Here is a 25,530-nt window from a genome sequence, read left to right on the forward strand (position 1 = left end):
ACCATAGAACAGCTTCCTGTAATAAAGACTGATGCCTGCTGCTTTCTCTCCATGTGCAGGGTGACTGGTCTTTATTCCACCCCCTCCTGTAGTTTTTTGCAGACAGCCTATCGTGGGTGGGGTCTTTTGAGTTCATATAGCTTCTTTCTACACAGGCTATGTACAGCACAGTGATGATGTCACTGCTACTTTTATATGGTAATATCTAAGTTTGCTCTTTATGTCCCATTGGAGGAATTTCCTCTCGCTTTTTGTCCCAAACACAAAAAATTAAAAAGAAGACAAAATGAGGAAAAAGAGCACTCTTAAACAGTTGTTGCCGAAACACCTATTCCAGTTCTGCTGACAGCTGTAATATGTTGGATTTCCCAATATCCACATTGAGGGAAAATCTCCCTAGCAGAGCCCTGGATAGCCGTGAAAAACTAACAGAGTTTCTAATTCACCCACACTATATCTAAAATTTAAGAAAAAAAGGTTTTACCTTTAAAATTAAAACTCAAACTCCAAATCCAATATTGGACATAATAAACTTAAAGTGGTTCTAAAGCCTTAAGCTTTTTCACCTTAATGCATCTAATGCATTAAGGTGAGAAACCTTCCAGGCTGCAGAATCCCCCCCCCCCCCCACTTATTTTTACCTGAGCCCAATCCGATCCAGCAATGTGCACAAGAGTAGCAGCTCTCACCCCTGTCTCCTTCCTCCCTAGACAGTTTGATAGCAGCAGGAGCCATTGCCTCCCACTGCTGTCAATCAAATGCTGTGCCAAGCGAGGTGGGGGGCAGATCCAAGCCATCCACTCTGTGTCAATGGATGCTTTCCATGGGGGCACTCACACAAGAGGAGGAGCCTGGAGCATCGGCAGGGGAACTGCAAAACCACTGTAATTATGATCCATTTGTTATTTTAATAAAAAAAAAATAAAAGGAAGCTTTAATGTCGCTTTAACAAGATTAAAGCAGTTGTACATTCTTTTGCCTGAAAAGCAACCCTCCATCATGCAGGTTCCCTCCTTCTCCTCCTAGACATTCACAGATGAAGCCTGGGGCTGTGTGTTTTATGTAATAGGGACACAAACACCTCGCTGGGGTCTTTGAGACATGCAGCGTTTGCATCCAAAGCTGCCGAAACTACAGCAGAAGCTGCAATATGCATATAAGCGAGCAGATTTGCCTAATGCAGAAAGCATGCATTACAGAGGATTGATCGAGGCAAAGAAATGTATTAACCCTGGTGAGTTTATTGTGCCCAGAGTTGGGCTTTCAGTTTAAATCAGCTGAATACCTTTCAGTTGCATACATACAAAAAGTGTGCAAAGTCTAAAGGTGGCCATACAGGGATTGAAATTCTACCAGTTCAACAGGAACCAGACGAATTTTGATCCATGTATGGGCACAGCGGTTGTACAGAAGTCAATTCACCAATCAACTATTGTGAATCCACTCTGCTGGATTTTCCCCACTCAATCAGCTATAGCCTGCAATGCTGATTATTATTATTATTATTATTATACAGTATTTATATAGCGCCAAAGGGTATGCTCAGCGCTATACAGTAGCAAGGGGGACAGAACATGAGACAAGACAGTAACAATACACTACACGAGGGGTTCGAGGGCCCTGCTCTTTCGAGCTTACAATCTAGGAGGGAGGGGAAGGTGGTACAGGAGGAGATGGCTGTGGGGGATGGAGTGGTGGGAGGAGTGGAGGAGGTTAGTTGTTAGGTGAGGTCGGGTGTTAGGTGAGGTTGGGGTAGGCTTCCCTGAAGAGGAGGGTTTTCAGGGTGCACCTGAAGGTGAGGAGGGTAGGTGACAGTCTGATGGATTGGGGTAGGGAGTTCCAGAGGATGGGGGAAGTCCTGGAGAAGTCCTGCAATTGGGCGTGGGAGGAGGAGACCAGGGAGCTAGAGAGTAGGAGGTCCTGTGAGGAGCAAGGGGCATGGGTAGGGTAGTATTTGGGTATCAGGTCAGTTATGTAGTTCGGGGAGGCATTGTGAATGGCTTTGTAGGTCCGAGTTAGCAGTTTGAATTTGATGCGCTGGGCAATCGGGAGCCAATGAAGGGATTGGCAGAGGGGGGGAGGCAGATGTGGAGCGGTTGGTGAGGTGGATGAGTCTAGCCCAGCAATGGGCAAACTACGGCCCGCGGGCCATATACGACCCGGCGGACCTTTTAATCCGGCCCGTGGAGCGTGATACTGTCAGGATGGCTGTCAGGATGTGTGTAGGCGGGGCAGCGTGACGAACGTGAGGGGAGCTAGGCTCCTCTCACAGTCTGCCCTGAAGACCGGAACGGCGCGGGAACACGGCGAGAGGAACGCGCGGAGCAAAGGTAAGTGAATTGACACAGGGGGGACTTGGCTTACTACTTGGGGGGGAATAGTACTATGGGATGAATTAATATGGGGGATGAATTAATATGGGGAATGAATTACTATATGGGGGATGAATTACTATGGGGGATGAATTACTATGGGGGTTGAATTACTATATGGGGGATTAATTACTATGGGGGATGAATTACTATGGGGGATGAATTACTATGGGGGATGAATTACTATATGGGGGATTAATTACTGAGGGGGATGAATTACTATATGGGGGATGAATTACTATGGGGGATGAATTACTATATGGGGGATTAATTACTATGCTTACTATGGGGGAATATTACTATACTTACTATGGATGACACATACACATCATTCATCTACTCTTGGTCCTGCCCCCGGGTCCAATATATTAACCCATTGCGGCCCTCAAGTCAAAAAGTTTGCCCACCCCTGTTCTAGCCGCTGAGTTTAGGATAGACTGGAGTGGGGATAGCATTCGTTTGGGTAGGCCGGTGAGGAGGGAATTGCAATAGTCCAGGCGTGAGATGATGAGGGAGTGTATGAGTTGTTTGGTGGTGTCTGGGGTGAGGAATGTGCGTATCTTGGAGATGTTACGGAGGTGGAGCCTGCAAGATCTAGATAGCAGTTGGATTTTGAAAGCCAGGACTTTGGCGTGTGGGGTAGGAGAGATGGTGGCGTTTTTAGTAGTGATGGAGAGGATGGGGGGGGGCGCGGGGTGGGGGGAAGACCAGGAGCTCGGTTTTGGATAGTTTAAGTTTGAGGAAATGGAGCGACATCCAGTCTGATATGTCGTTTAGGAGGTGGGCGATGCGGGCAGAGAGTGAGGGGGTGAGGTGGGGGGTGGAGAGGTAAATTTGGGTGTCGTCGGCATAGAGGTGAGTTTACACCCGTTTTTTTGTCCAGTTACATCAGTTTTTTCCTCGTTAACATCCTTTTTTTAATGGAAAACCCTATTTCAGCGTACTCTGACAGCAGGAATGTCTCCTCACTGTCAAAATACAATAGCTCAGCGGGAGCATTCACATCCACATTGAGTGTGTGGATGGGAGAATCGAAACAGTTTTTTTGTTGAACCCACTGGGTGTAAAAAAAAAAAGACTCATCTATGGACTCCTTTATAGCTTGCTTTCTTTAGGAAGCAGCCACAGCCTCAGTAAAAAAGCCTGCCCCCTGCCAGCATGCTCTCTGTGGAGTCAGAACTAGAGCTGTCCAATCAGTAGGGAGCATGAGCTTTGCTGATTGCAGAGTTAAATGTCTGATTTCCAGTAATATTAGGTAATGTGTTGGCTCAGAGATAGTTTACTGCAATAAATAGGCCATGGCAAAATAATCCCAAGAACATAATTACAAAACAGTTACTCTTGATACAATAAAATGCACACTGTATTAGTACTTCACCATTCTCTACTTTATCCCTCTGCATAATACCCGATGATGTTTTCTGGGTTTGTACATGGATTGTATATGGTGGCAGTTTAATAGGCATGAATCCAAGATGTTGGGTAAGAATGATTTTGGGAAAGAGTGGAACTTTCTTCCCATCAGCCGGAGTTGTGTTTACAGTATTGCAGTTACAGTATTGCATACATTGTTTTATGCAATCAGATTGGCTATCTTGTTCTCTGTCAGCCTCCCAATTACAGAGAACACAAGGGCGTAGCCCCCCAATACAATCTCACACAGATCAGCCCCGAATATACAAGTGAGCTTACAAACACTAGTAGTAAAAGAACAGTCTCTCCAGCAGATGTAAATTCTTTGCTTAGTACTCTAATGTAATACCCTAGGCACAGGGACAGAGCCATGGGGTGATTGGATGTGCTCAAGCATTCCCAAAAATCCCCATAGCACCCCCATCAGCAGTAATCCTAAGGGTTTTCTGCTTGTCATGATGGCTACTGGCAGATCCAGGGGCAAGGAAATGTCTTATCTTCAAAGTGGCCGTAAGACAGGCCAGTTCTGATGGCCGGGTTGTGTAAGGATTCCCTCCTGATCATCTAATTGCAATGAGTCCAAACACAACATGACTGCCATGAGCAGGGTTCATATAATTGTTTTGTTGGTCTCTAGGTAGTTTCATAATGCCATGACATGCCATTTTACATAAATATACAGGTCACAGCTCATACCATCAGAAAGAATAACTCTCATCTCCCACAACTAATATTTTAGATTTTGTGAGAGATTAAACATATTCCCTCTAATCTTCAGAAAATAAGCTACAATCCCACACAATTTGGTGACCATGTAGTCTCGGTCTGCTGGATCTATAGGGAGGGTCCTGAAGGTGTTAATTCTTCAGATGTGCAGGCCAAGATGACTGTTCTTATTCTATTTGTCCATTCCACTGAGTAATGAATTGTGGCCATATCTGTAATATTTTCATCATTTTTCTATATCTAATGTTACCTCAAGGATTATTTGCAGTTTTTGACAAGACTGTACCTTTTAACAAAATCTGTGTAAAAAAGATATTTTTTTAAATCAATTCCCTCAAAGACTGAATCCATTGCTTTTGATGCCAAACACCCGCCACTATTTGCTTTTGGTACAGAATCTAGGTGATCCAGTGCTCAGTCTGCCAAAGAATGGCCTTGAGAACATAACCATAGATTTCAAGGGGTTTAATTAGTATCAGGGAGTAAAGATTAAGGTTAAATATATATATATATATATATATATATATAAACCTGCGCTAGTAAGAACCACAATAGATAATCAAAAATGAGGTATAAAACATATAGTGACTGAACACAAAAACCCTGATACTAGGCAATCAACAGTAAATACATAAAAGTGCAGCGCTTAAAAAGTTACAAATATAATCATAAGAAAACAGTGAAAAATGTGTAAAGAAATTAGTCCATCCAAAAAGAAAAGGAAAGTCCCAGAGGCTGTGATGAAACAAAAGAAATCCAAGGACAGTTGTCGTGTCACCAACCACTACTACAGAAGGCTTACCAGAAAGGCATGACCCTCTGTTAACAGTGGTCAGTCACGCTTTGTTAAACAATCCAGAAAGCCAGACACTCGAATCATCATCACCAATCATCCTCCAGATCACCAAAACAGCAGATAAGGATCTTCCAAACAATGGACCTTAATTAGGTAGCTAAACCATTCAGGATAAGACTTGTACTTGTACTGGAAAACATGCAAAGAAAGAACGCTCCACATAATGTAAAACCATAATCACAACATTTATTTAAAGTATGGTTGCACTCACATGTAAGCAAACATCATTAGGCATTGATTGGCAAAAAAATTCAAAATTTTCCAGTTTCCAAAATAGCCGCCAGCCATTCCCCAGGGTGGAGCCACGCACACACGCTACTGTGCATGCGCGAACGGCCAGCAGCCATTTTGGAAACTGGAAAATTTTGATTTTTTTTGGTCAATCAAAGATTAAGGTTAAAGTGTTACAAAACCCAGGACCCTGCATTCATTATATCTGGTCTAGCACAATACACACTACATAGAAATGCAATTATTTTAGTAAATATAAGTTGCTAAATACCTTTTCTCATCAGCAGTTAGAGCAGTCTTGTGACTTCTATCAGCGTCCAGCCAAGCACTGGTTAAAGCTTGTAGGAGGAGTTATCTTTTTGCTCTAGGAAGATGCAAAACCCCTGACCTCTGTCTGGACAGTGCTGATTGGCCCTGTGCTGATCACATGCACTCTCCCAAGAAAAAAAAAAAACCTCTAGCAGTACACACCAAACTGAGCATGTGCAGAGTGTCTCCACACAATATGTCTTATCAGGAGATAAGAGGGAGACAATGGAAGAAGGGGAGGATCAGAGGAAACAGGATCAAACAGCCTTTTTACACAATGCAGAGGATTAATCCCTTAGGTTCCACAGTGAGTATAACAAGCATGCTTTACTGCATATACAGACTGATTTTACTGTTGTGGGTTTAGTAACACATTAAGTTAAGATTATGGATAAGGTGTAGGATGGTAAGGTTGCGGTTACCTTTTAGAAAATTATGGCTTAAAGTGTTATTAAAGACAAAACATTTTTTTTAGCTTGCATAGAGTAAGGGAGGGTTATAACTCCCATCAGTTTTTTTGCCATTAGTGTGCCATTGGGGAGATTTCCCTTCACTTTCTGTCCCATAGTCAAAACAGGAAGTGAGAGGAAATCCCTCCAAAGTGAGAGAATCCCAGTATGTCACCAGGGTCACCAGAACTAATGTCCCCAAGATTTCCCCTCTATTAATGTTTTGATGTCAACCCAAAATTTGGAATTTTCTTTTAATTTGACTTTCTGACTAAGCAGACCACTTTGGGAGAACACTGGAATGTGCATGAAGAAGATCGCCAAAAAACAAAAACAAAACAGCAATTTAAGCCATGGTGAAGGGGGAACTGTTTAGCCCCCCGAAATATGCTAACATGGTTATCTTTGGAATTCTGTGATGAAGTAAAAAGACTTGATCTCCTATACCTTTGGCGTAGTATTCTTACTTGGCTTTCACCTTCCAGGTTTGTATGGATGTCCTCAGTGGTGATGTGTCCTCAATGGGACGAAGCATATAGTATATAGTAAATGAGCAGTTCTAATTGAACAAAAAAAAAAAGTTCCATGCAGGGGAGGACTGACAACTCATGGGGCCCCCGGGCAATAGGGGATCATGGGGCCCCTGTGTCCTTGCCCACACTCAAAGCACACCCAAAAAAGCCTATAAAAAGTACCAGGGGCATTTCATGGGGCCCCCTACTGACCCCGGGCCCTCGGGCAGTGCCCGAGTGCTTGAATGGTCAGTCCGCCCCTGGTCCCATGATCCAACAGGAATGGGTACAAAACATGGGAAGGTGTCAGGCACTGGCTGCATAGTCTGCACCTGCTGAAATTACAAATAAATCCCTTTCTACTTCTCCCACAGGTATCGGTTACGGGACGATGATTATGTCTTTCCTAAGTAATATTTATTACATTGTGATCTTGGCCTGGGCATTCTTCTATCTATTTAACTCTTTCACAGCCAGATTACCCTGGGCATCCTGCAATAACACCTGGAACACAGGTAAAAGTGGCAGAATCACTTGCTTCAGAGGATGCATTTTTTGGTGTTGTTGTGGCCTAGTAGACAAAAATGTTTGCTGATCGTTGCTATAGCCATTTCTTAATTTATAATGATTTTGTATGTAATTTAAAGTGTTTCTAAAGGTATAAGGTTTTTTGCCATAATGCATTCTCTGCATCAAGGTAAAAAAAATGTCCATGATCAGCTCCTCTCAGCCCCACCCACCCCCCCAAATACTACTTGGCTCAACTTTCATTCCAGCGCTGTGTCTCCATCTGCACTAGTGCTGCTTTCTCTTCCTGTATTTATAGGACTCAGAGGCAGCAGGAGGAGCCATTGGTAGTTGCTGCTGTCTTTTAGATCTTGTGAGGAGGAAGTGGGGGGTGGGGCCAAGTGGCACGGGGTATGTCTATGGATGCACACAGCCCGAGTGCCCCAATAGTACACAGCTTGCTATGGAGGGCACTCAGAGAAGAGGAGGAGCAGACAGCATCGACAGGGAACCTCAGAAGAGTAGGTAAGAGGCCGCTCCGTGCAAAATCCATTCACAGATCATATAAGTATAACATGTTTGTTATAGTAATTTATTTATTATTATTTATTTATTTCAGGTACTTACATAGCGCCGTCAATTTACGCTGCGCTTTACATATACAGTGGGGATCGAAAGTTTGGGCACCCCAGCTAAACATTTGTATTAATGTGCATAAAGAAGCCAAGGAAAGATGGAAAAATCTCCAAAAGGCATCAAATTACAGATTAGACATTCTTATAATATGTCAACAAAAGTTAGATTTTATTTCCATCATTTACACTTTCAAAATAACAGAAAACAAAAAAATGGCGTCTGCAAAAGTTTGGGTACCCTGCAGAATTTATAGCATGCACTGCCCCCTTTGCCAAGCTGAGACCTGCCAGTGTCATGGATTGTTCTCAGTCATCGTCTGGGAAGACCAGGTGATGTCAATCTCAAAGGTTTTAAATGCCCAGACTCATCTGACCTTGCCCCAACAATCAGCACCATGGGTTCTTCTAAGCAGTTGTCTAGAAAACTGAAACTGAAAATAGTTGACGCTCACAAAGCTGGAGAAGGCTATGAGAAGATAGCAAAGCGTTTTCAGATGTCAATATCCTCTGTTACATCCTCAGTACAAGATATTAACTCTGCAGGGTGCCCAAACTTTTGCAGACGCCATTTTTTTGTTTTCTGTTATTTTGAAAGTGTAAATGATGGAAATAAAATCTAACTTTTGTTGACATATTATAAGAATGTCTAATCTGTAATTTGATGCCTTTTGGAGATTTTTCCATCTTTCCTTGGCTTCTTTATGCACATTAATACAAATTTTTAGCTGGGGTGCCCAAACTTTCGATCCCCACTGTATATTGTACATTCACATCAGTCCCTAACCCTCAAGGGGCGTACAATCTAAGGTCCCTAACTCACATTCATATACAAGGGCCAATTTAGACAGGTTCCAATTAACCTACCAGCATGTCTTTGGAGTGTGGGAGGAAACCGAAGTACCCGGAGGAAACCCACGCAGGCACAGGGAGAACATGCAAACTCCAGGCAGGATGTGCCATGGCTGGGATTCGAACCAACGACCCTGGTACTGCCAGGCGGAAGTGATTGTAAAGCTTCAGTGTTTTTTTTAAATAATAAACATTGTACACTTGCCTGCTCTGTGCAATGGTATTGCACAGAATGACCACGTACCTCCTCTTCTGGGATCCTCTTGCCCCTGCCCTCTGCTCTTACTTTTCTGTGAGTGCCCCCATAGCATACCGCTTGCTATGGGGGCACTCATGCAAGTGCGCTACCAAGCTGAGCTGTAAGACACATGCACAGTGTGGCTCTGCTTCCCAATGCTCCCTCTCCCTGCTCACAGAATTTGACTGACAGTAGCAGGAGCCATGGCTCCCATTGCTGTCAGTAAAGCCTGTGAATACAGGATGAGAGGAGAGCGGGACTGCCAGTAGGAACATCGCTGAAAATGAATGCATCCACCATATCTAAGGCCTGGTTCACACCAATCCGTTTTTTAGTGCTTTATGCAGAAACTCACTACAGTCCATTTACCATGGTTTTCTATGGGACACGTTCACATCTATGCTTTTTTGTGCTTCTGCATTTCTGGAAAGGGTCAGAGACTTTTTAAAATGCAAAACGTTGCATTTTTGGTTCAATAGACTTCAATCAAGGCGTTGCAGAAAACACATACAGTGCATTTTTTATGTGTTTTTCACACAGTTTTTTTTATGCGTTCTATGTTTTTAATCTGCCCAGCAACCATTTGGCCCCAAAAAAATACAAAATGCATCAAAAAATATGTCAAGCACCGCAAAATGGACAAAATGCAAACTGCATTGGAGTGAACCAGGCCTAGGGACTGGTCAGCGTGTGGGTAGGTGTAGCGTGGTGCAATGGCAGTAAAGACTGCAATGTGTTTTACTAATGTCAGGTGATAATAAAACTTGGAACTTGTATTGAAGAGAATGTCAAATTACAGACACCTCAATGGGAGAGCGCCACTTAGGGAAAAGCTCACAGTTCAGTTCAAATTCAGAGATCCAGAAGGAGGAGATACACCAACGGTGTCTGTTTCAGAGGGTGGAGTGTGGCCAGCCTGGTTCCAAAAAGGGGAGGCTTCCTTGCATGATAGTAAGTTCCTAGCCTGTCCCTACTCATCTGGAACTTTTAAACAATAAGACAACATGCCATAAATCAAGGACTAATCAACACAAAAGCCACAGTACGGGGGGGGGGGGGGAGTCATAAGGACACAGTACAGGGGAAGTCAGGAGGGCACAATACTTGGATAAGGAGGGCACAGTCCAGGTTCTGGGATGCTGCCTGGGGAATCCCAGGACAGCTTAGTTAAAAAGGCTGACTGTCCCAGCAAATCTGGGCAAGTTGACAAATATAATGTAATGCAAAATTATCCTGGGGCCCCCATGCACCTGCGGCTCCTAAGCAGTGCTCAGGGGTGCCCATGCATTAAGACAGCCCTGCCTGCCGCTAATATTTTCCCTTACAGACAGGTGCTCTTCCCCTGTTCTAACCTTGGGGGCAGGGACATATAACTTGGGGGCAGGGACATATAAAGCCTCTGCTGACCCAAGATCGCCATCAGAGGTCACCTAAATGCAGCGTAGCTAATTGGAACGCTGCCTTCATGGACTAGGAAACCATAGAGAAATCAGGTTTCTCCTGACTTCCCCTCCAGGCTGTGGTACCACTCAGGTCAAGCACAACCTACAGTGGAGAAAACAGACTTCACCTTCTTACAATCTGCAACATATTGTATTTTTGGTTTTGGTCTTAGATACGCATTGAACTCATATTTCAGCCTTGTTACTTTGAGCAATATATAATGTATAGTTCACCTAGCTTTCGGATAACCTATCTCATATAACTTATTCTGCAGAAAACTGTGTGGAGTTTGTAAACAAGGCAGAAAACTGGACAAAGAGCAGCAATCAGACCAGCCCGGAGGTAGAATTCTGGGAGTAAGTGAATGAGAAGTGTCCTTTATTGTGTGTACTAATAAGAGGTGACATTTATAACTGCATTTACATTATACTGTGTCCCTATTGGTGGGATCAACCCTCTCCTTTTTTTCCTGGTGACCACTGTTACTGGGATTGAAAGAAATGCAAATTTTGTGTTGTCACAAAAACAAGAATCAAGGAGAAATCTTCCATCGGGACAATTGTTCTGGTCACAATTATCTTGCAGTGCAGTGTTGGGCTGCTTTGGTCAATGTTTGCCAATGCTATCCCAACGCAAGAACAAGGCATTTTGCCTTATGTCCTCTGGATCGGGTCTCACCAAGAAGAACATTGTGCATTTTAACAAGTGTGTTCCATCATACTGTAATGCATCATAATTACATATATGTTAAAAAGGGGCAAAAAACACTACAATGTGTTATACCAATGTTGACATGTGTGCACATGTTATGTACGCATTAACTCATAATGTGTGGTGTGAATGAGCCCTAAGAGAGCATTCCACCAACTCTTGAGAGATTTCTTCTCACTTCCTGTTGTGTCTACAGGACATGAAGTAAAGGGATATCTCCCAAATGGGACACAGATGGAAAAAAGCAGATAGAGGTTCTAACACTCTTTAACCACTCCAGCTCCGGAAGAATTTTCCCTCTTCATGACCAGCACATTGCTATTCGGCACTTTAACTGGCAATTGTGCAGTCATGCCCACATTAAATTTATATCTTTTTTTTCCCCACACAAATAGAGCTTTCTTTTGGTGGTATTTGATCACCGCTGGGTTTTTAATTTTTTATTATATAAACGATTACAGACTGAAAATTTTGAAAAAAAACTAAATTTTTAACTTTCTGTTATAAAATATATCCAATAATTTTTTTTTTAAATTTCTTCTGCTACATGTCTTTGGTAAAAAAAATATTGATTGATTTACATGAAAGTTATATATATATTTTATATATATGTTTTGTATTGAATTGAAAAAAAAAAGAAAAATAATGCAGACACTACAGCTAAGGATTAGTAAACTGCAATATATGACATTTTTGCATTTGGGATTGGGTTTAATAACACTTTAAAGTTAAACCCTAACTGAATGATATTTAATTTGCTAAAGCAGTGTGTACCTGTTTTCAAGTTTTTCATCCGTTGTTACCTCTCAATGGGAACCCAACTCATGCTGATGTATAAAATGGGTCTTACGTCATTTTTTAGGAGGCGAACTCTGGGCATCTCAGAGGGCATCCACCATCTTGGATCTATCCAATGGGAGCTAGCACTGTGTCTCCTCCTCGGCTGGATTATATGCTATTTCTGTATCTGGAAGGGGGTCAAATCCACCGGGAAGGTGAGGTCAAACTCTATGTAACTCTATCTCTCAGACTTAAAAGATCCATTCCATTCAGATTATCATTTTTCACTTTTAATACATTTTTTATTGAAAAAAAATGTGAGGGTTAAAACAGAGCATAATAAAACTGTCTGAAATATCCAAGAAGATATTAAACAGCAGGAACATAGCTGCCGAGAATGTAAAAACATCCAACAGTATATATAGTATATTAGCCACTTCATGTCTGGACACTTTCATCTCCTTCCAGTCCAGGCCAATTTTCAGCTTTCAGTGCTATCACACTTTGAATGACAATTGCGTGGTCATGCAACACTGTACCCATATTAATTTTTTAGCATTTTTTGTGAGACAGATAAAACTTTATTTCGGTGGTATTTTCACCACTGGAATTTTTTTTTATATATAAATGAAAAAGTCCAAATAATTTTTAAAAAAGGTGTTTTTCTTATAAAATTTTGCAAATAAATGATCTTTCTTCATAAATCTTGGCTAAAATGTATTTTTTACAATTTTATTTTATTTTGTTATATTATTATTTATTTATTTATTCATATTTGTTTAACATACAGTCACCCTAGCAGTACAGTGTCACCATAGTGACACTGTACTACTTGTGGGGGGCGAGGAAGATTTTTTTTTTCCTTTTTTTACACTGACTGCTTTTACACCCATAAAAGCTGTAAAAGCAATCATTTCTCCTTCTCTCTGGCTGCATTCTTGTAGCCACTGAGAAATACTGTGCAAGCTGTGATTGGTCACAGCTTGTCACATGGTACAAGACTGTTGTGAATAGCCTTGTACCATGTGACCTCTGTGATCATTCACAGATTTCACAAGTAGTAAGCAATGATGTCAGGAAGTGACATCTTGTTTACTACTATTCATGTGATCACTGACTGGCCAATCAGTGAGCACATGAATCGGGACCTCACACAGAGGTCCCGTACAGCGGTCTGTGTTCTGCTGTGTCCTCCAGACACAGCGGGCACCAATCGCGGTGCCGCGCGGTCTCAGAAAGTGCACACACGCAATGGATACGGGAGGACATTTCCACCTGCACCGGCAGCGCTCCCATCTGGCCATTTATTGACATGGGCTGGACGGGAAGAGCTTAATAAACAAGACTTGTAGTCTAAGTTAGAGTAGGTATCATTGAGCCATCAAGTCTCAATAAACAACATGATCCACAAAAAAGAAAAAGAAAGAAAGATGAAGGAAGGATGTCCACAGTAGGAAAGTTGGAAGGAGAGGTGGAGTGAAGGGGAAGGGAATGAATGTTGAGAACCAGTACCCCAAAGCTGGACTGCTACAAGGAGGTGCAGCTCTCCATGGACAGTGGCGAATGGGCGTATTGTATCTATGGGGTCCATATCTAGGAGAATTTATTTTGCATGTCCAGCAGGATGCTGGTTGGTTTCTCATTGATAAAAAACCCGTCGACCCGCTGACGAACTTCTTCAAAGGAAAGAAATAGTTTCTTCCAGACTGTGGCAATAGTCTGTTTTGCACTAACAAAACGTAGGTTGCCAGTTTGAATTGGGGTTTCGTAAAATCAAGGGGTTTAGGGCTCGTTCACACTAGGCTGTTTTGCCAACGCTTGCCAAACCCCCCTATAGCGTTTGGCAAGCGTTGGTCCGGTGTTTGCGGAGCGTTTTTAATGCTCGGCAAACGCTCCGCAAACGCCGCATGTGCGGTTTAGCGGCGGTTGCTAGGCGTTTGCCGAGCGTTAATAACGCCCCACAAACGCCTATAATGCATTTGAGTGGTGTTACCGCTCCGCAAACACCCTGCAACCGCGTCGCAACCGCACCGCAAACGCCGGCCGGGCGTTTGCGGAGCGGCACCATAGACGAGAATAGGAGGCTTCAAAGCCTCCTGACTCGACCAGAGGCGTCCGTTTTGCCGTGACGCAACGCGACGCAAACGCGCCTGTTAGAACAGCACCATGTGCTGTAATGTGCAGAATTGGCAGAGGCGTTTGGGAAGCGGTAAAAACGCTTCCCAAACGCCTCTCTGCCACCTGCACACAAGGCTAGTGTGAACGTAGCCTTAAGGTGTAATAAGATGTACCAAGGATCTCTGGAGAAACGGCAGTCAAATAAGGAATGTATGAGCTTCAAGACCTTGGTTCAAAACCATGTGAGAATTATAATTTTTTAGATAGCATGACATTACCAAACTGCACACAAATTCCAGTCATAGACCAAGTATTACAAGACATGTTATGATGAGTTGGCTTAAAGCACGTCTAACCCCAAAAACAAAGCATTTAATATACTGCCGTTTACTAATCCTTAAATGTGTTTTTTTTTCACCTGATGATCCAGCCAGTAATTCTGTTATTTTTCAACTTTCCTTAAGGCTCCGTTCACACTTGTGCAACTTCAAAATCGTGTGATTTTCTGTGTGACTTGATGCGACTTTGCCGCAACTTTGATGTGACTTTGCCGCAACTTTGGATGAGTGCGACTTTGGCTTTGACAAAGTATGATTTTTTGTGCTGTACAAAGTTGCACACCAGTCCCATGTATATAATTCAGGTACAACTTTCATGCTCCTTTGAAGGGTTTACATTAAAATCTATGGCCCCAAAGTCAGACCAAAGTAGTGCAGGAACGCTGCAACTTGAAGTCACACAGGTATGAATGGTATTCATTTGGAAACATGGTTGCGACTTGTCATGCAACCTTGGTCCCCAAAGTCGCACAAGTGTGAATGGGCTCTATCTTGTCGGCAGCATTCCCCACTGTGCTATAAGCTCATTGTTGCTTCATCATGAACTTAAACCCCCGCCCCCACCCCAAAAAAAAAAATTAAAGTCAGCAGCTACAAACACTGTAGCTGCTGACTTTTATTATAAGGACACTTACCTGTCCAGGGATCCAGCGGTGTCCTCAAAAAAATAGGCCCACTAATGGTTTAAATAATAGCTCCTCGTATGGGTTGTGCTTAATGTTTGTGTGAAACATAGTGCGGAGAAGGGCATAAACTCTGATCCACAGTCTGCAAACCTTGACGTAAGTCCACCAACTATTGGCCATGGTGCCTATTTGTTGACAACCCCGAAAGCAAGTAGGGGAGTATGCGGAGATAAAATGAGTCAGACATGCAGGCATGTAATACCATCTATAAAGAACCTTATAGGCATTTTCTAAAATAATAACAGTCCTAGACCATTTAGACAATGCTTGGGTCATGATCCACCAGTCTTGCTGATCCTGACTTCTCCCAAGTCTCCCCGACTGCCAATGCTGATGATAAGAACGAACCGGGGGCATTCTATAAGAAATAATAACTGAATAGACAAGAGAGATCAAGCCCGGGGCATGGGGTCTATGTCTACAAAGTCTTTCAAAGGGGGTCAGCCTATAGGGTCCTGAATGCACCTGTATTAATGTATTGATAAAGTGGCGGAGTTGAAGGTAGCCAAAGTGCTCCCGCAACGGAATATCATAAGAGGAATGCAGAGTCTCATAAGTGAGGAGAAAGCACAGAATGCACGTAGTGGAAGCCATGGGCTAGCCAACATGCAAACTGTCTGGGATTGTCACGGCACGGGGGAAATAATGGATTATGGAGCAAACGCAGCAAAGGCAGATTGGCGGAAACTAGACCAGCAGAATATTTGATAGAATCCAGTCGAAGCCTGTGCGTCAACGTCGGATTAAGAGGTGAAGGGCGATGAATAGGGGGAAGCCATGGCAAAGAAGGGAGTGGTATTCGGTGGAAGTCCATCAGATCTACAGTAACCCACAAGGGGATATTGCGAGATGCGTGAAGATGGGCTAAGGGAGCAATATTAGCCGCTAAATAGTAAGCCTGAAGATTCGGGACGGACAACCCTCCCTCAGTCTTGTGGGCAAATAAAATCTGTTTGTTATTTCTGGGTCGAGTGGAGCCCCAGATAAAAGACAGAAGTTTCCGCTGATGAATACGCAATATATGTGAAGGGACAGGGACTGGTAAAACTCGAAACACGTACAATAATTTGGGGAGATAAGTCATATGAATCGCATTGATTCTACCGTACCATGAAAGCGGCAAATGAGTCCAGGAGGACAACTTCTCTGTCAAATCCTTAAAAACAGTGGGGAAGTTAGTCCGATAAAGTCCTTCGTAAGTTGGGGTGAGCCTAATCCGCAAATTATGGCAAGACCAAGAGCCATTGAAAAGGGAACGAATGTTTCAGAGTCGCCAGTACCGACGGTGAAAGGGTAACAGACATGGCCTTAGATTTGGCAGGGTTGAGATGAAGGCCTGAGAGAGCAGCAAAGGAATCCAAAGCAGCGAGTAGGTTTGGCAGAGTAACCCCCGGATTCGTAACTGACAACAATATATCGTCAGCAAACAGGGATAACGTATGCTGAGAACCGGCAACATCCAGTCCCTTAATATCAGGATGCATACGAATAGCTTCTGCAAGGGGTTCCAAAGCCAAAATAAATAGTATGGGGGAAAGCAGGCAACCCTGTCTAGTACCCCTACCAATCGGGAACATTGGAGACTCAAAACCATAATATTTGTGTTTTGCTTGGGGGCATGTACTGTAGAATATGTTGAATGTAGACCTTGCATTATGATCACATGTAAAAACCTGGGAGATAAATTGTAAAACATCTGATGCTCTTGTTACCTTTAATGGAAAAAAAACCTAATCATTTTTTTCTTAAAAATGTTCTCATTTCCTACATATCCTGCCTACCCTGTATAAAAAGTTAGGTATACTTAACTATTACCTAATACACTTTGGTATGGTCACGTGATTACTCAGGTATAGCTCTTTTGTGTCAGTGAGCACTTGCTGCAGAGGATAGAGCGCTGACTACAGCAGAGCTACGGGAGCCTATGAGTGATTTCACAGCTCCCGGAATTCAGAGCCATTGTTGAGCACTCCCTGACACAGAGTTTGGGGCATGCATGTGTGCGCATGACCCCTGCTGACCTATTCTGTGATTGGACACAGCATGAGTCTGGCATCTGATTTCAGCCAATGATTACAGCTGAAATCAGCTGTGTCCAATCACTTAGAGAGTTCTGTGTTAACAAACACACAGAACTCTATATACAGGGAATGCATAGCAGGGAGAAAAAACTGCTATATAGTAAAGTAAAATTACACACATCACACATTGGTAGGCACACAATTAAGCCTTTGATTTCCCCTAGATGTTGACCCCTTCCGTGCCAGTGTAATTATTAGAGTGTCAGTGTACAGTATTACATGTGATAACTGTATTAGTGTCACTTTTGATGCCAGTGTCAGTTAGTCAGTTAGTATACCTCCCAGCCAGCATCGGGTAGTACCAGATTGCCTGTCACACTATCACAGTCCCACTATAGGTTGCTGATCACCGCCATTACCAGTACAGTGTCATAACGGCGTAAATTCCAGTATATATATATATCATACTAGATGCTATAGCTTTCGCACAAACCAATTAACATACACTTATTGGAATTATTTTTGTTTTTACCAAAGACATGCAGCAGAATACATTTAGGTGTAAACTTATGAAGAGATTTTATTTTTTTTTATTGGATATGGTTTGTAGTAGGAAATAACAGATATTTTTTATTAGAATAGAAAAATTATATAAATTTCATTTGGGTACAGTGTTGCATGACCGCACAATTACCAATTAAAGAAGTGCAGTGCCAAATAGTAAAAGAAATGCTGTGTCGTGAAGGGGGTAAATCATCCGGTGGTCAAGTGGTTAAATAGATATTAATTTATTTTTTAAAAGAATTCTTTAGCTTTGCTGGCACCTTTCACAGTGTCACTTTCTAGGTGATGTGACTGTTTAAACGCTCCAGTGTAAAATTATAGTTGTTGGATGTTTGACATACAATGTGGTTATTATTACAAGATGACATTTCATTAATCTTTAGAAAGACATCTTTGATAATAGAACATCATTATTGCATTTTTACCATCTGCTTCCAATGTCTGTGGGCAGGTCGTATATTTCACCTCCACCTTTCCCTTTCTTATGCTGGTTATCCTGCTTGTTCGAGGGGTCACGCTCCCTGGAGCGTATGATGGGATAAAGTACTATATATACCCGGATACTTCTCGGCTTAAGGACCCTCAGGTGAGCTGCAAACACATGTCCTTATATAGGATTTACAGCCTTTTCAGTTTTTTAATATATACTGTAGATCTGTGTAACCATCACGATGCAAATAACCATACTGATTTTTTTAAAATAATTTAATTCTATGTATTTGTATTTATACATGTAAATGTGCTCATATTTGCTCAGTAAATGCTCAGGGTCTGCCTTCTACTTTGCAGCATTAAAAAATGGCTGTGCTTTACTGCTATTTCTCATGTTACATGCTTATGAATTAGCTGACTTTGAAAACAATGCACCCACCAAGTGGCTGATATCTGATCTCAACAGCTGTTGAGAAAGAAACTGCTCTGATCCAAATGCTGCTTTATGCAATCACATACATTTATAAACCCAGTCTGTCCAGGCAGCATGGTCACCTGCTGACTTGGCAGCATCAACAGCCAGCTTAACTCTTTAATAAGATAATAAATCCAATGCAATTTTACTTCAGATAATTGGAGTTTAGTGGATTTTTTTTGGTCTTTTGAAATGTACGAAAACAAAGACTTTGTTAAGCTATGTCTCTGTAAAGAACTAACACTGACTGAGGGAACATGGAAGAAATAGAGAGGGTCTAGCTAGGGTTGAATTAACACTAAACGGGGCGGACCGAACAAAATACCAAATTTCAGAGTAAATAAGTGTAGTGGCCCAAAACTGCCACTAGATGCCAGCATACATCAAACAGTAGTAACCTGATACAGTTCAAAACAACAACAGAAAAATACATTTAGGTGGTTCAGAACAGATGGAGGTTTTTATGTGGCTTTCAAAACTCTCTTTAGTGGGGGATATACAAATCTCTATATTTAAAACAATATTAAAAATGCATAAGAATAAATATTTAAAAATGTGTCATGTGACTATGATTTACACCACTTTTGGTGATAATTTCTCACATCCTTAAAGCTGAACTCCATCTTGCAGCCAAATTTTCAGCCCCCATTGCTCCCACCTTGAAGCACTTCCCACACCCTTTGTATATTAAAAAAAACAATATAATAGAGATGGTTGTGCATGAAAATCCCAGTAGATCAGCAGTTTTTTAAATACTCAGACCAGCCCGTCTGGCACCAACAACCATGCTACATTCAAAGTCACTTAAATCCAATTTCTTCCCGATTATGGTGCTCGGTTTGAACTTCAGTAAGTTGTCTTCACCACATCTAGATGCCTAAATGCATTGAGTTGCTGTCATGTGATTGGCTGATTAGCAATTTGTTTTACCAAGCAATTGAACAGGGGTGCCTAGTGAACTGGCCAATGAGTGTATATATACTCTGTGTATACTATATATACACTGTATTGCCAAAAGGATTGAGACACCCCACCAAATCATGGGATTCAGGTGTTCCAATAGCCTCCATGGCCACAGGTGTGTATAAAATCAAGGTCTAGGCATGCAGACTACTTCTACAAACATTTGTGAAAGAATGGGTCGCTCTCAGGAGCTCAGTGAATTCAAGCGTGGTACCGTAATAAGTTGCCACCTGTGCAATAAATCCATTCGTGAAATTTCCTTGCTACTAAATATTCCACAATCAACTGTAAGTGGTATTATAACAGGGTCAGCGTATGCTGAAGTGCGCAAATGTCGCCAACTGTCTGCAGAGTCAATAGCTAAAGACCTCCAAACTTCATGTGGCCTTCAGATTAGCACAACAACAGTGTGTAGAGAGCTTCATGGAATGGGTTTCCATGGCTGAGCAGCTGCATCCAAGCCTTACATCACCAAGTGCAATGCAAAGCGTCGTATGCAGTAATGTAAAGCACGCCGCCATTGGACTCTAGAGCAGTGGAGATGTGATCTCTGGAGTGACGAATCATGCTTTTCTGTCTGGCAATCTGATGGATGTGTCTGGGTGTGGCAATAGCCAGGAGAAAGGTAGTTGCCTGACTGCATTGTGCCAAGTGTAAAGCTTGGTGGAGGGGGATTATGATGTGGGGTTGTTTTTCAGGAATCAGCCTTGGCCCCTTAGTTTCAGTGAAGGGAACTCTTAAGGTATCAGCATACCAAGACATTTTGAACAATTTCATGCTCCCAACTTTGTGGGAACAGTTTGGTGATGGCCCCTTCCTGTTCCAACATGACTGCACACCAATGCACAAAGCAAGGTCCATAAAGACATGGAGGAGTGAGTTTGGGGTGGAGGAACTTGACTGGCCTGCACACCTGACCTCAACCCGATAGAACACCTTTGGGATGAATTAGAGCGGAGACTGGGAGCCAGGCCTTGTCGTCCAACATCAGTGTCTGGCCTCACAAATGTGCTTCTGGAAGAAAGGTCAAACCTTCCCATAGACACCCTCCTAAACCTTGTGGACAGCCTTCCCAGAAGAGATGAAGCTGTTATAGCTGCAAAGGGTGGGCCAACTCAATATTGAACCCTACGGACTAAGACTGGGATGCCATTAAAGTTTATGTGCATGTAAAGGCAGGCGGCCCAATACTTTTGGCAATATAGTGTGTATATATATATATGTGTGTGTGTATATATATATTATTATTATTATTATTATACAGGATTTATATAGCGCCAACAGTTTGCTCAGCGCTTTACAATATAACAAGAGACAATACAGCAACAATACAGTTCAATACAAGAGGGATAGGAGGGCCCTGCTCCTTGGAGCTTACAATCTAGGATATACAGTCAGGTCCATAAATATTGGGACATGGACACAATTCTAACATTTTTGGCTCTATAGACCACCACAATAGATTTGAAATACAACAAACACGATGTGCTTTTACTGCAGACTGTCAGCTTTAATTTGAGGGTATTTACATCCAAATCAGGTGCACGGTGTAGGAATGACAACAGTTTGCATATGTGCCTCCCACTTGTTAAGGGACCAAAATTAATGGGACAATTGGCTTCTCAGCTGTTCCATGGCTAGGTGTGTGTTATTTCCTCATTATCCCAATTACAATGAGCAGATAAAAGATCCAGAGTTCATTTCAAGTGTGCTATTTGCATTTGGAATCTGTTGCTGTCAACTCTCAAGATGAGATCCAAAGAGCTGTCACTATCAGTGAAGCAAGCCATCATTAGGCTGAAAAACAAAACAAACCCATCAGAGAGATAGCAAAAATATTAGGCGTGGCCAAAACAACTGTTTGGAACATTCTTAAAAAGAAGTAACGCACCGGTGAGCTCAGCAACACCAAAAGACCCGGAAGACCACGGAAAACAACTGTGGTGGATGACCGAAGAATTCTTTCCCTGGTGAAGAAAACACCCTTCACAACAGTTGGCCAGATCAAGAACACTCTCCAGGAGGTAGGTGTATGTGTGCCAAAGTCACCAATCAAGAGAAGACTTCACCAGAGTGAATACAGAGGGTTCACCACAAGATGGAAACCATTGGTGAGCCTCAAAAACAGGAAGGCCAGATTAGAGTTTGCCAAACGACATCTAAAACAGCCTTCACAGTTCTGGAACAACATCCTATGAACAGATGAGACCGAGATCAACTTGTACCAGAGTGATGGGAAGAGAAGAGTATGGAGAAGGAAAGGAACTGCTCATGATCCTAAGCATACCACCTCATCAGTGAAGCATGGTGGTGGTAGTGTCATGGCGTGGGCATGTATGGCTGCCAATGGAACTGCTTCTCTTGTATTTATTGATGATGTGACTGCTGACAAAAGCAGCCGGATGAATTGTGAAGTGTTTCGGGAATATTATCTGCTCATATTCAACCAAATGCTTCACAACTCATTGGACGCTTCACAGTGCAGATGGACAATGACCCAAAGCATACTGCAAAAGCAACCAAAGAGTTTTTGAAGGGAAAGAAGTGGAATGGTATGCAATGGCCAAGTCAATCACCTGACCTGAATCCGATTGAACATGCATTTCACTTGCTGAAGAGAAAACTGAAGGGAAAATGCCCCAAGAACAAGCAGGAACTGAAGACAGTTGCAGTAGAGGCCTGGCAGAGCATCTCCGGGGATGAAACCCAGCGTCTGGTGATGTCTATGCGTTCCAGACTTCAGGCTGTAATTGACTGCAAAGGATTTGTAACCAAGTATTAAAAAGTGAAAGTTTGAATTATAATTATTATTCTGTCCCATTACTTTTGGTCCCTTAACAAGTGGGAGACACATATGCAAACTGTTGTCATTCCTACACAGTTCACCTGATTTGGATTTAAATAGCCTCAAATTAAAGCTGACAGTCTGCAGTTAAAGCACATCTTGTTCGTTGCATTTCAAATCTATTGTGGTGGTGTATGGAGCCAAAAATGTTAGAATTGTGTCCATGTCCCAATATTTATGAACCTGACTGTATATCTATATATATAAATATATATATAAAATATATTTTTTTAGCATTGATGTTCCCACCCCAAACTTCACTGTTGGGATGGTGTTTTTGGGGTGATGTGCAGTGCCATTTGACCTCCAAACATGGTGTGTATTATGGCAGCCAAAGAGTTCAATTTTGGTCTCATCTGACCAGACTATATTCTCCCAGTAATTCACAGGCTTGTCCAAAAATGTGCAGCAAACTTTAAACTAGCTTCAACATGCTTTTTCTTCAGCAATGGAGTCTTGCGCGGTGAGTGTGCATACAGGCCATGGCAGTTGAGTCCATTACTTATAGTTTTCTTTAAAACAATTGTACGTGCTAATTTCCAGGTCTTTCTGAAGCTCTCCACAAGTGGTCCTTGGCTCTTGCACAACTCTTCTGATAATTCTTTTCACTCCTCTGTCAGAAATCTTGTGAAGCACCTGGTCGTGGCCGGTTTATGGTGAGAGAGCTCTTTGCCATCACCAATCGTAAGATGTTTCTTGTGTGCCACCTTGGTAATGAGACACCTTTTTATAGGCCATTTGTTGAGACTGAACCACCTGATATTAATTTGCACTGACAAGGGGCAGGTTAGCTTTCTAATTACTGATAGATTTCAGTTGGTGTCTTGGCTTTTCATGCCCTTTTGCACCTCCCTTTCTTCATGTGTTCAATACTTTTTTCCTGTGTCATTCCATTTAGTACACATAACTTAATTTATGAACTAATTTGTTTTGGTTTCTTTGCATGTATGGATTGCATCGGTTGTTATCAGCATGTGGTGAAAATTTCATATTTTCATATTATATTATTGCCATATCTTTCATATTAAATTTCATACTAATTTTACCTGCTGTGTGTGTGTGTGTATATATATATATATATTTATATATGTGTGTGTGTATATGTGTATATATATATATATATATATATATATATATATATATATATATATATTTTTAGCACTGTTCAGTCCAGTCAGGTTGTGATGTCACAGGTCCTCTTTCTCTAGTGCTGGGTGATTGCAAAAGGCTGCAGATAGCAGCACCATGTACTGTAACAGTATCAAGCTACTCTCTCAGCATTCTCCTGGGGGCCCAGCCTGGAGTGGATAACACACGCTCATAGGGCAGGTTCATGATGGCCTGGGCTCTCAGGAAATGGGTTGTATAGCTGGCTATAATTTAACAGAAAAATACTAGCAGCCCTGGACCTTGGAGAGGGCAGTACAGAATAGGAGATGGGTTTTTTGAGAGCTGTTTTTTTTTTTTCTTTTTAAATGGGCAATTAAACTTGAGTTTCACCATAATTAAGCATAAAAGACTAAGCTTCTGCTTACTGAATTTTGCGTGTTTTCCTGAAGTTACTTTTTCTTTTTTGTCATGTATAATCAGTATGCTAACTTCTAGTGGTTGATACTTTGAAGATTTTTTTGTTTCCCTCTAGGTGTGGATAGATGCTGGCACGCAAATCTTTTACTCCTATGCCATCACAATGGGCTTTACTGTCGGTATTGGAAGCTATAATCCCTATAACTACAATTGTTACAGGTATAATCCACAAGGAGAATGTATGCAATTATACTCTGCAAGAAGATCTTACCAGGAGCTGGGTCCTAGAACACACATACCTTCATTACATATGTATTTATATAATTCTATTTTCACATTGCTCCTTTAAAGAGGAACCCCAGGCAGATTTTAAATATCACTATTCAATGTACTGTGGTCATGTATTTATTTAAAAATTATATTTTAAGTACAGCTAGTATAAATACCTTGGTTTAAGTTGATTTTAGTTTCCTCTGTACACTACTGGACACAGAAGAGGCAGTAATTAGGGCCAATCAGGTGTCCTGTATTGACATGTGCTGACTAAGAACATGCTGACAGGAGGAGAGAGCAGAGGGATTACCTAATCTCTCTGATGCTGCTGCTTCTTCAATTAGAAACTGAACCAAGGAGTCAAGCATGGCAAGGTTACACTTATCCACTGTGCTACCCACAAGAGAGAACAGAAACTATGAGACAGACCAGGAATGTACATAACACATATGTCAGATGTACATTGCTAAAATTATCCATCAATTTTTCCACCCATGTTTACCTCTGCAGAGACTGCATCTGTTTGTGTTTCTTGGACAGTGTCACCAGCTTCATTGGGGGATTTGCCATGTTCTCTGTCCTGGGGTTCATGGCACAGGAGCAAGGTGTGCCCGTCTCAATGGTGGCAGAGTCAGGTAAGGCATACATGATGCAACCCTCCAGTACTGGCATGACTGTAGGAACAAAGCTGTATTGGCTAATTAATGACCTCATTAAATGTTTGCTTAAAATGTGTGAAAAAGGATTAGAATATATATAAAATGTTAAAGTCTAGTGTTTCACTAGATGGAGCTATGAGCTTACAGTTCTAAGCCTCCCAGTGATGATACATTTTATCCGTATGTTACACTTTTTATACAGGTAACTGAACTACTGAAAATTGTGCGCCGAGCAAGATGGGGCTCCCTTTAAAAGTAGACCTGTCAGTATTTTTACAAGCCTGAATGAATAAATAAATACCTTCCTGTCACTTGTCACAGTATACAGTAACAGTATCATTTTTCAGAAAAGCTCCACCTTTTGTCATTAAAAAAGTCATGCTTGAGCATTAGTCCATTGACTTTGCTTAGGCAGAGATAATGGCATTCATCTGCTACAGGCAGGATGAAGCATTTCTCCTCTCCTCTCAGCCTGCAATATTGCAACTTTGCCACACAATGGGAGGCTGAAATAGGGGCTGGTCTGTGTCAGACATTTGTGAACATAGGCACGAACTGCACAGGCACCAGGATTTACATGATTGTGTCATCTCTGAGC

The 25,530-nt window shown here is 42.0% G+C and overlaps 1 protein-coding gene across 1 annotated transcript in view; it reads left to right on the forward strand.

Moving 5' to 3' along the window:
- The window catches only part of LOC149467398 (sodium- and chloride-dependent betaine transporter-like), a 55,594-nt gene that overhangs the window by 23,202 nt on the left and 6,862 nt on the right, over positions 1–25,530 (forward strand). Inside the window, exons 4-9 of the mRNA XM_089671763.1 lie at positions 7,243–7,383; positions 10,815–10,896; positions 12,114–12,246; positions 18,210–18,344; positions 24,116–24,219; positions 24,784–24,908. Of these exons, the coding sequence (XP_089527889.1) occupies positions 7,243–7,383; positions 10,815–10,896; positions 12,114–12,246; positions 18,210–18,344; positions 24,116–24,219; positions 24,784–24,908 (720 nt within the window). The remainder of the gene's footprint in view (positions 1–7,242; positions 7,384–10,814; positions 10,897–12,113; positions 12,247–18,209; positions 18,345–24,115; positions 24,220–24,783; positions 24,909–25,530) is intronic.

The sequence above is a fragment of the Staurois parvus genome, unplaced genomic scaffold (assembly GCF_062004578.1).
Source record: "Staurois parvus isolate SC_StPar_1 unplaced genomic scaffold, SC_StPar_1.0 ptg000114l, whole genome shotgun sequence".
In the NCBI taxonomy this organism is placed as follows: Eukaryota; Metazoa; Chordata; class Amphibia; order Anura; family Ranidae; genus Staurois; species Staurois parvus.